The 11,780-nt window shown below is 41.2% G+C and overlaps 1 protein-coding gene across 1 annotated transcript in view; it reads right to left on the minus strand.

The window, feature by feature from the left end:
* Positions 1-1,317: 1,317 nt before the first annotated feature.
* Positions 1,318-11,780, minus strand: part of LOC101847849 — a 15,254-nt gene continuing 4,791 nt past the window's right edge. The window contains exons 4-12 of the mRNA XM_005111229.3: positions 11,649-11,705; positions 10,842-10,977; positions 10,065-10,227; positions 8,554-9,513; positions 7,872-8,136; positions 6,570-6,686; positions 5,375-5,517; positions 3,397-3,593; positions 1,318-2,174 (exon numbers count right to left, since the gene is read on the minus strand). Of these exons, the coding sequence (XP_005111286.1) occupies positions 1,993-2,174; positions 3,397-3,593; positions 5,375-5,517; positions 6,570-6,686; positions 7,872-8,136; positions 8,554-9,513; positions 10,065-10,227; positions 10,842-10,977; positions 11,649-11,705 (2,220 nt within the window). The 3' untranslated portion in view covers positions 1,318-1,992. The remainder of the gene's footprint in view (positions 2,175-3,396; positions 3,594-5,374; positions 5,518-6,569; positions 6,687-7,871; positions 8,137-8,553; positions 9,514-10,064; positions 10,228-10,841; positions 10,978-11,648; positions 11,706-11,780) is intronic.

Here is an 11,780-nt window from a genome sequence, read left to right on the forward strand (position 1 = left end):
GTTGGGAATACATCCCCGCAGTAAGACGGGGACCCTCAACGAAAATCCTCTCCACGTGGAAATCAAACGCCCGTCTTCAGCGTACAAGACAAAGAGCTACCCTTACAGATACAGGCTGGGTTCACTATTAGCTCATCTTGTAGCGTGCTGGACTACAAGTGGTTCGGGTCCTCAGCAGGACATTTTTGACATGTTTTAACGAGGGTGTAAGGTATGTAACAAAATGAAATGTAGAAAAACGCAACACTTTGGTCACTGGAAACGACACCACGACATTGTGAAAGAGGTGCTTAAAGAAAAGAGTTGGGTCAGGGGAAGACAAAGAGTAGCATAGAAGGACAACATTAAAGCATGGGTATAGCAGAAAATGCAACGGCAGCTCGGGACAGAGAAGGATGGAGGGTCATTACACTTCAACTCAGCTTCAGAGATGCCACCTCCAGGTATTAAGGCTTTTCACCTGTATGTCTCTGTCTTATTGAGGATGCAGGGTAAATCGGGGATCCCGCATGTTAAATAATCTTACAGTGTCCAATGGCCAAGTTTCAAGAAAACTGGCCTTTTACTGTTAGATGAGAGGTTTAAATATTTCTGTGCTAACCTTTCGATAAAGAATTATTCAACTTAGAGGAACCACAGCGGTTGTCCCCTTTCAGCGGGGTTTTCATTCTCAGTCAGACGGGGGGCTTGAAACCTCTAGAAGTTTGGGCTATGCCACTAAAATTTAGTTTTGAACTCCCAAAACAGCTTTTTCCAGTGTATGTATTATATAATATATGTGTGCATATGTATAGATAGATAGATAGATAGATAGATAGATAGATAGATAGATAGATAGATAGATAGATAGATAGATAGATAGATAGATAGATAGATAGATAGATAGATAGATAGATAGATAGATAGATAGATAGATAGATAGATAGATAGATAGATAGATAGATAGATGACCTAATACTGTACATATGTGAGTGTAATTTTTAAAGATAATGTTGAACCTTTTCAATATTGCACCCAAAGAAACATGATGTAAAGGTATGAGACAATTCATTATTTCAATTATTACATATAATATAGAAACGAATAAGGAAAGAAGCATTGGAGAATATTGTAACAACAGGCAAGTTTGATGGAAAGAGAGGCAGAGGCAGACAGAGGGAAAAGATACTGGACAAGATGACAACATGGCTAGGAGCAGCAAGAACAACAGACACCATTGTTGCAACGCAAGACAGAGTGAACTGGAGGTCCATGACCGCCCACGCCAGTCGGCAAGGCACCGGATGATGATGATGATAATGATGATGATGATGATGATGATAGAAACGAATAAATGGGTAGAAAAACATACTTGCCCAGACATATCCTCCACCCCCCGAAAAAATCCCCCTGTTTAGTTATCGGGAAAAAAGCAGACAAAATGTCAGAGAAAAGTGAAAATATTCTATTAATTTTCACAAAACAAGCCAAAATAAGCCAGCTGGAATCATGCAAAAAGTCAAATGGTTTAGACAGGCTAACGTGGCATAAACAAAAAATGTACTCAGAAAAGTGTCCTTAATTATTCAGAGGAAATATACGTTGCATGTGCTTTTAATCGCTCAAACTCAGAAGTGTCTAAACCTGCCACAGCATTTGAATATTCAGTTTCAACCAACATCTTTTTAATATTCAGCTCTCACGACACAGAAGCAAGAATCTGATGAGTTTTAGAGCCCTTAAAATCGCAGCTTGCAGTGTATGCTTCGCAGAAATTTGATATTTGTGTCAGAAAACTATCAGGTCTGCTTGGGTAATAATACAGGTCGTTAAGCGCATAGAGCTTGCTGTTGAGCGGGAATTAGAGCTATGCAAAATATGTTATCTATCATAATTATATCTATTATAACGAAAACCTTCATCTTTTAGTTATAGCGTGGCAAAGAACGTACGGTCTCAGCTCGTGACACAAAGACGTCTTCGAGTCTCAACCAAGGACCTTACACCTTGGCCTTAACCAAAGTGGAACCCGCCCTTCCTAGGCTCTCGTCGATTGCTTTTCTTTTCGTTCTCTCTGGCTTTCATTTTCTTGGACACAGTGTGACGTGCATGGTGGTACCCGCGTTTGAAGAAGCCCTTGACTCGCTGCCACCTGTTGAGCCGCCTGACTTCCAGCCGTATCTCACTCTTCTCACCTGTATGTTCCGAGATTTGAGTTTGAATTTATGTCACAGCACAGTGGAATCAGGCGCTCTTCAGTTTTTGGGCATGAGGAGTTATCGGTATAATCTGAAAGCTGATTTGTCTTGCTTCCAATGAAAAAAATAACTATCTATTTTTTATAGACGTCGAGATATTTACGATTGAAGGAGAACAGGGGTTCGCTCGATTTCAGTGATTAAATTAGCGTAAAAAATGGTCATAAAATTTCGATAGCGTCAAAAACGAACAATTGCATATTTTGTGCATTCAGTCAACATTTTCAGTCAAATTCGCATAGAAATGTATTTTGGTGTTGACATTACGGTATTGGGCCAAATAACAGAAATTTGATAAATTTGCCAAACTGGCGGGAAAATGCCTGTTTCTTAAAATTAAGTTTTATTTTGACGAGGGCCTGATTTCACCAAAATACATCACACTTAAGTCTTCGATGTCACTATATCCCCTGGACCTCAAACGTGCTTACAGACACAAAGTGGTCGTAATCAAGATGGATGAGTACGCAAGTCAGCGTGATTGAGTAAATGTGAGTTTATAAATACGTGTGCTGAGGAGCATGACTGAGTGAACGTACGTTTGTACCTAAAGTAGGACCCGCGCACAATAGGAAAAGGTCTACTCGTCGGACGTGTGTGAGTGTGCAAATGAGGCAATTTTTCCCCGTTCGTCTTTCTTCACCGCCAAGTGACGAATTGGAATTTTCCTTGTGTGCATGGGGCTTAAGTATGTAAAAGAAAAAATGTGTAAGAGGGGAGCTGTGTTGGAGGATGATCGAATCAATGAGTGGATAAATGTGTGTGTGTGAGTAGATGAGTGTGAGAATGAATGAGTCAGTCAGTCAGTCAGTCAGTCAGCCAGTAAGTCTATCAATCAGCCAGTCAGTCAGTCTGACGGTTAGTCAGTTAGTCAGTGAGCGAGAGAAAGTAAGACTGACTATGTGGGTGGGTGAATGAGAGGGTAAAAAAGCCAGTGAGGGTGTATGTGTGAGAATTTGTGTGTGTGTGTGTGTGTGTGTGTGTGTGTGTGTGTGTGTGTGTGTGTGTGAGTGTGTATCTGTGTGGATTTGTTTTAAAGAAAGAGAGCGTGTAACCGCGTGAGTGTGTCTGTTTGTCTCCTTTAGTGATTGTGTTAATAGTATGTGTGCGTATCTGTATTCGTCTGTGCATTATCAAAATATGCATATGTGATCCTCACCTGGTCCTTTAAAAATACGCATCACGCTAGGGGTAGTGAACAAATCTTGAGGTTCCTCAGCATTTGTAATACTCTGAAATTGTCTCATTTTTCTGCTGATCTCAATCCTAGATCTTTCCTTAAACACCTCGTAGAAGTAGAGCCTGTAGGCACGACGCACGAACTCTTTTTCTTTGGCCATAATTCCCGCTTGGTACCTGCAAACCGTGAATTATTTTACAATCTTCTGCTCGATCATGCTTAAAGAACACGCACTGCAACACCCCACCCCCCCCCCCAAAAAAAAAACACACCAAAAAACAACAACAACAAACAAACAAACAAACAAACAAACAACAACAACAAAACCCAACACACATTAAAAGAACGAAAACAAAAACAATTATATCGACACAATTGAATTAGATCACTTTGGGGGCTTCGATCTAGTCTGCTCGCGCCAACCAGGACTGTGGGGAATACATCCCCGCAGTAAGACGGGGACCCTCAACGAAAATCCTCTCCACGTGGAAATCAAACGCCCGTCTTCAGCGTACAAGACAAAGAGCTACCCTTACAGATACAGGCTGGGTTCACTATTAGCTCATCTTGTAGCGTGCTGGACTACAAGTGGTTCGGGTCCTCAGCAGGACGTTTTGAATATGTTTTAACGAGGGTGTAAGGTATGTAACAAAATGAAATGTAGAAAAACGCAACACTTTGGTCACTGGAAACGACACCACGACATTGTGAAAGAGGTGCTTAAAGAAAAGAGTTGGGTCAGGGGAAGACAAAGAGTAGCATAGAAGGACAACATTAAAGCATGGGTATAGCAGAAAATGCAACGGCAGCTCGGGACAGAGAAGGATGGAGGGTCATTACACGTCAACCTCTGATTCAGAGATGACACCTCCAGGTATTAAGGCTTTTCACCTGTATGTCTCTGTCTTATTGAGGATGCAGGGTAAATCGGGGATCCCGCATGTTAAATAATCTTACAGTGTCCAATGGCCAAGTTTCAAGAAAACTGGCCTTTTACTGTTAGATGAGAGGTTTAAATATTTCTGTGCTAACCTTTCGATAAAGAATTATTCAACTTAGAGGAACCACAGCGGTTGTCCCCTTTCAGCGGGGTTTTCATTCTCAGTCAGACGGGGGGCTTGAAACCTCTAGAAGTTTGGGCTATGCCACTAAAATTTAGTTTTGAACTCCCAAAACAGCTTTTTCCAGTGTATGTATTATATAATATATGTGTGCATATGTATAGATAGATAGATAGATAGATAGCTAGCTAGATAGATAGATCGATAGATCGATAGATCGATAGATAGATAGATAGATAGATAGATAGATAGATAGATAGATAGATAGATAGATAGGTTTACATTCATAATAACACTTAATTTTAAAATCCAAAATTCTGCACATTTTTTTTTTGCTAATGTTGTTTCGACTAAACACAAAAGAGCCGGTTTATAGAAATGGGTAGGGAAAAAAAAAAGATATTTGTGGTACTCTCAGATACGATTACTTACGGTTGTTGAATTTATTTTCCACAGTAAGAGGTTAACCTCTTCAACGGGCCACTTTTGACCAAGACGGTAGTTTATACTGTATGTAATGTCAGGCTGGACTACAACTCGAAATGACCCTGATTACAACCCTTCTTCAGAGCGTTTTCGAACTTCGGTTATTTAGTTATTTTCATTATATTATGGCTGTCGGGGACCCCATTTGCCAAATGTATCTTAGTTTCTTTCGTTACTTTCTTTTCTTTCTTTTTTTCTTTCTTTTTTTCTTCCTTTCTTTCTTTATTACTTTATCTCTTTCTAGACGTTTTCTGATATAGCCCTCCAAAGACGTCCTCCACTCTGTTCTACCCGCTCTTCTCCGTGTCTAAGTTGAGCCCGCCTGCTCTCTGATGTCATCCTCCGAAACTACTTTATTGTGTTTTAAAGTCAGTTAGATCGAACTAACTGTAGAAGTCCACATCTCTTACCTCCTTGACTCTTCAATCAGAGAGTCCGGAATGGTCCCGTCCATAACATGGTTTCTCAAAATCTGCCAGTTCTTCTTGGCTTTTACCTGTTTCTTGCGGATTTTGTGGATCTTCCTCTTGACCTCAAAGATGTCTTGTACTGCCTGGCGTGTGTTGGAGACAAATGCGTAAAAGAGGTAGGTGGGGATGAGATTTTGAGAAAGAGCGATACTGAGAAATGAGCGAAGGAAAGAGAAAAGGAAGGGGGCTGTATGTTTTGTAGGAGGAGATGGGGAAAATAGGGTGATCGCGGAGAGAAGAGGGCAGATCAGAAAAGAAGGTTAGATTCAGGCAGTTTGAGAGGGACATGAAAGTGGAAGGTGAAATGGGGAAATGGGGAAATGAGGAGAAAAAAAGAGGAGATGTTGGGAACTGGGTTTCTAACGGGGGAGGGGGGATTGGGGTGTAGGGGTGTTGAAACAGGAACGTGGGAAAGAAGGTTGGGTGTGGAAAGAAAGAGAGGTTGTGTAACCATTTTAAAAGGAGATGCAGGTAGGACAAAGTAGGAAATGGGGGTATAAGAGAAAAAAGTGAGGGGGGGGGGGGTGCATTAAATTGAGAGAGGCTTGAAATGATGAAAGTTTATAACAGTATGGGTTGATAACAGCACAGTGTGCACTATCCTCAAGTCTGTCTGCTACCCGAGCATACTCCAATCCTCATTTCATACAGGGGCACCCTTACCATTATTATTGTATTGCATAGTGTTGAGGTGCTGCACATCATACCAAACGAATATAATCACAATAATTTTGTTTTTAAATCTAGGCGTTTTTAACATCCCCATCGACACAAGCAGTACAGTAAATTAGGAATGTAAAAGTTATGTTAAATATCACATTTGCAAGACTGGACACTGTACAAGGAGATATCCCATCACATTAAATCTCATCGAGTCGCTTCAGAAAGAGAGCATTATCCGCACATTCGTACGTCACCTTTATCTCTTTAAATCCCATATCATGAGTTACATCCTTGCCATGTCTCACTACGCTTCATAAAACAACGTGAAAAAGAATTATCCGTACTCCGTTAGATCACTCAAGAAAACATCATACTAAATTACATTACACAATGAAGGAAATGTCGAATTATATAATATAATCTACTGATTCACTTTTCGCATTTTATCAACTATCCACCATTCTCAACTTACATGCGCAATGTCTTTGAAGTTTTCCACAACCTCGTTGAAATAACTAATAAGGCTGTTGATGACGTTTGACGTGAGGCATAGCCCAACAAAGAAGTAGGGGATGAAGCAAACAAACAGCTGGGGAAAGATCGCTGTGTTTAAATCTCAGCAGGGGAAAAAGCGAGTAAAAAAATAAAACATACCAATACATAGGATACAGTACTGGTTTGATTGATCCGGCACGTGGGCCGCTCACTAACAAAAAATAACAATTAAATGGAGACAGCTAGGCAGTTTCTGGGAGACTTCAATCAACATAAAGACTTTGGACATCTAGCGGAGATTGGCAAAAATGAGGGCAAACGAGGCATGGGTACACCTAGAGCCACTTTCTTGGAAAGCTTCAACAGATTGGTGATTGGGAATGTCCAGGATGTTATCGGCTTTCGCCGATGTGTGTCGCAGAACTGATATTTCATGATGAGTGGACTGACTTCTTTTAAAAACTCCACCTAAGTCCATAGCTAATATGACTGCACAGTGGTTGAAGATCCCTGAGACCAGCCCAAACAACAAAATTTCAAGAATATTCCATTGTGTTATTTAAGCAACGGCCATGGGTACCAAAACGCTACCTGATACCAATTGGGATTATCTGGAACGTCAAAAAACGGAGAATGTACTACTACTACGATGACCACCAAACCAGGCTCAGTGAAAACCATTACTGCGGGAGTTCAAGAAAAATACAGTAAAATCACCTTAAAACTTCCTCAAAGCAACCTATGTCTAGAATGCCCCGTTTTTTGGATTCCAACCCGGGGTAGGAGGATGAAAAATGGGGTGGGGTGGGGGAAGGCACTATAGGCTAAATGATGAGTAACGGTAAATTGTGCAAGAGTCAGATCAACGCAATCTAAGATGAGTTGAACAGATGTGACTATAATAGTATCATCATCTTCGTGAAGTGCGAAGACTGCCGAAATCACCGGCGATCCCGGTTCTCCTTTCATTCTTTTGCTAGTAAGCTCTCAAAAAAGCTACACTATCTGGATCTTTCCCCATTTGCTCACTGATGGTATTAACCAGCTGTCTTAATCCAAAAAATATTTTTTAAAGTAAAATGAATTTAGAGGAAAGATGACCCAATCGTCTCTATGAAACTTATCTAAGACAAAGGTAAGCCCCCTTTATTCATTTTACGTTTTTAAAAAGGGTATAATAACTTTCTTTATCAGAAACGGCAATAAACCAAAACAATTCACTGTATAAGTTGAGCACACAAAAAAAAGAATTCATTTTAAAAAACCTGTACTGCTTCACCTTTTGATTAGGTGGTACAACGTCCCCGTAGCCGATGGTCGCCAAGGAAATGAAAATGAACCAAAAGCTGTCAAGATATCCCATGGAGGGGACAAACCTGGTCACCACTACACAACCCGCTGTTATGTACAGGAACAGAATTATAAAGTTCAACAAAGCAGGGATGTCGTCGCCATCCTCCTCTTCCTCGTCTCCTAGTTCTGAATCTTCCTCTTCTTCCATGTCTTCGAAGTCCACTGCGCAGTTGTTTTTGTTGTAAACGCATCTGGGGAACAAGATGGGAAACCAGTGGATGCATCTTATATGGCATGGCGCAACTCCCAATGTTGTTTGTGTATCGCTTGTATACCACAAATGTAGTAGGATATGTGTTATATACTTTTGTTGTTGTTGTTGTTGTTATTGTTATTGTTGTTGTTGTTATTGCTGCTGTTGTTGTTGTTACTGCTGCTGATGCTGCTGCTGCTGTTGTTGTTGTTGTTGTTGTTGTTGTTGTTGTTGTTGTTGTTGTTGTTGTTGTTGTTGTTGTTGTTGTTGACGATGATGATGATGATGATGATGATGATGATGATGATGATGATGATGATGATGATGATGATGATGATGATGGTATGCCACGAAAAAGAACGCTTACAGCCATATTAACTGGTATGGTACAAACACACCAAACACGCTCACTCACAATGTTGATTCTCTTTTCTGTCTTCTCCTTTGTTTCTTTCCGTTTATTTTACTCAGGCCTCTCCAAAGGGCATTCCCAATCACGAAGTAACGCAGGGGACTTGCCGTGAAACAACCAAAGACGAAATTGGAAATTCCCGTTCTACAACTGCGATGGGGACTTCCAGTGATGTTAGTCTGTTTTCTGAAATTCCTAATACATTTTTCGCCAAAGTCCGTTTTTCTCAGTCGCATTCTATTGACGTTGCTAGTATTTGTTTCGTAAATAGGGTATCCGCTTCTAGGGTCACCTCGGAATTTCGAGATGAGAGAGATGGAAGCTGATTTGCTGGTTGGGTACAGATCATCACTTGTACAATCTTTTATTTCTTTTTGATATTCTTGACTGCCTGGTTTTATGGAAGCTTCCAAGTACTTTTCGAAATTCGTTGTTAAGTGCTTATGAATGGCGAACTCAGGTCCTGCCCCAGTGTAACTCTGTAAGCAAACACTTGATTCGCAACCATAGCTCTCTGAATTGTGATGTCCGTTGATGACAGGGACACAGTTTCTTCCCTCTCGTTTCTCCCTTGCTTCCTTCAACTGCACCGCATCTTTCAACATTGGAGAACCGCGATGTCTGGTAGCCTCAGCAGACTGAAACATGACCTCACATTGACCCTGTTTGACACGGTCAAACGAAAAAGAGTTACGAAGAACGGAGACACATCCACCCTGCTCTGTGGTGTGTCGAGAAATCCCACCACAATGTTCCAGAAACCGACCAGCATCGTTGTGGTCTGCTAATGAACATCCACCTTCACCGGTCTGGTGAAAATTTGTGGACGTTTTCATCGTTTGCTGCTTACTCTCACAAATAAACAGACGATCTCTGCGAGTGCGGGGAAAACAGAAGAGCGCTGGTTTGTTGGGGTTGTTCTTTGAGCTGTTCCCCTTGTTACCTCTGATGATGTTCTTCGATCTGCACTCATTCCAAGGGGAAGCAGAAATAAAAGATTTACACATTTCAGAAACTCAAAATAATGTAATACTTAAAGGAATTGAAGACAGCTTTCGTGGTATTGCTGGAAAGTCATTTGGATTCGTGGCCTAGTGGTTATGGGGCTCAGGTGGATACCAATGGCAAGCGTCTGTCGTTGATATGGTGTTTAAGTTGGTGATCACTGGAGTTATTCCTTGAGAAAGGCAAAGAAACTTAGTTTAAACACAGGGCGCTGGACTATGGCGACCAGCAATGGTATGTTAACTGTCTTAATTAGTGTGATATTGTAGATTAAGTAAAAATGGAAGCATCATGGCATATACTTATAATCGATGTAACATGGTGCGAACGCTATTATAAACTAAACATCCCACGAGGTTCAATAAGAGTGCAATTGTTAAAATCTGTATGATTCATTAATACACATTAATTCTCCCTTTTAACTCTTTAGAGAGCACCACATGACTCAATGCCCTAACGAGGTACAAAATCTCACATAACTCAAGGATGCACATGACTCTGGAACTCACGTGAGACAGATCTGTATGGAACTTCTCCATATATAGAGCAAGACGGAGAGGACTTTGCCGCCCAGCTCTTCCAGGACGACGGAGGACAGAGGGACACTGATCCCGGCATAGATGATCGTGATAATGCGGCCCAAGTTAGTTTTGGGTGCCAGGTTGCCGTAACCTTGGGAAGAGGGGTTGGATGTGGTGTTTGGGGTGTAGCACGTTTATGTGAGGTGTAGTTCGACTTGTTTCATTATTTTAGTAAGCGGTTTACGGCACTTGCAACACAAATAGGTCATATTAATATTAATGCCGAAGATTAAAGGTGTTATTACCAGAGAGTAACATACACAAAAAATAAGGAGAATAAGAGATAAAGACGATGTATGTTTGAAAGGAAAGAAGGAGCAAGCCGCACCAGAGCACCCGCCAACAATTCGTGTAATTTAAAGGATTTTTGTTTTGTTTTGTTTTGTTCCGTTGTTGTTGGTATTGTAGTTGTTGTTTTGTTATATTTTTAAAATATATCTAGTTTACATGAATGCAAACGAACTTCTAAAAGAGGGGAAAACTTCTGCAAATGGATTAGATACTAGATACTAGATATCTAATGTATTGAAGAAGCCGATATCCTAAACCGGTGTTCAACATTGTGGTATAGAGATTCCAGCACTCCTCCTCAAACCCTTCTGCCCACCCCCCCCCCCCCCCCCCTCATTTCCAACCAAATCCCAGCCCCTCTCCTAGCGCTACCGCTACCCCATAGACGCTTGAGGTCGTCCAAGAATGACTCACCGAGAAGCGTGAAGGTCGTAATACAGAAGTATACCGACCCTGTGAACGTCCACATTTGCTCACTGTGGCCATTGACGATAACAGTGCCGTTGCTGATGGCGCTGATGAAGTGTCTCTCGTAGTTCTGCAGCATGATCTGGTGGAAAAGACACCAACTCCGATATGCAGTCTATCACGCACATAGCGAAATCGGTGGGAAATCTGTTTGTAATGTACGATTTTCACTCTGTGCGTATTTAAGTACAAAAAGAAAAAAAAATCTTGTGAACGACAAAATTAATTAGGACCAGAAAATGTGTACAATGCATGAATGTTTCGCGATTTCGCAATATGCGCGCCAGGCTGTTGTTCTACGCCCCTATGTTCATTATTTAAATAATCTAGGAAACAAGATCGGCATCTGTGCTGTTGTGGTTACCGCTTCTCTGTAGCACACAATAGACCCGAGTTTTATTTCCGAGTAGGGACAAAATGTTTATGGAGCATCTCGGGTTCTTTTTTCTGCTGTCTTACTCTCAGCCCGGGTTAGCCCTGACAGGCAGGGTCGAAATTCTGCATGATCTATTGCGTTGATGAGGGCATTAAAAACACCTTCATTAAACAATTAATAGAAAGCGGGCTGCTTCGACCTTGCAAACTCGGGCAGTTTCGAATACAGTCCAACAGAAACCACTAAAAGGCAAACTGATAACAGATCTATCTTCTCAATCTTCGGATATAAGGTTTGAAGGTGAAGAGTTCCAGTTTTTACACTGCACACCCGGTACAAAAGAGTAGAGAAGGAGAAAGATTTACCAAACCTCTGACCTCAATAGCCTGGGGCTTGTCTGGACCAAGGGGTGTTGAGAGTATTTGGTTCAGAATCTGCAGAGGAAAAACTTTATATTAATTAGATAATTGTTCTCTCCTCCTCCTCCTCCTCCTCCTCCTCCTCCTCCT

Source organism: Aplysia californica, unplaced genomic scaffold, assembly GCF_000002075.1.
Source record: "Aplysia californica isolate F4 #8 unplaced genomic scaffold, AplCal3.0 scaffold01028, whole genome shotgun sequence".
Classification (NCBI taxonomy): Eukaryota; Metazoa; Mollusca; class Gastropoda; order Aplysiida; family Aplysiidae; genus Aplysia; species Aplysia californica.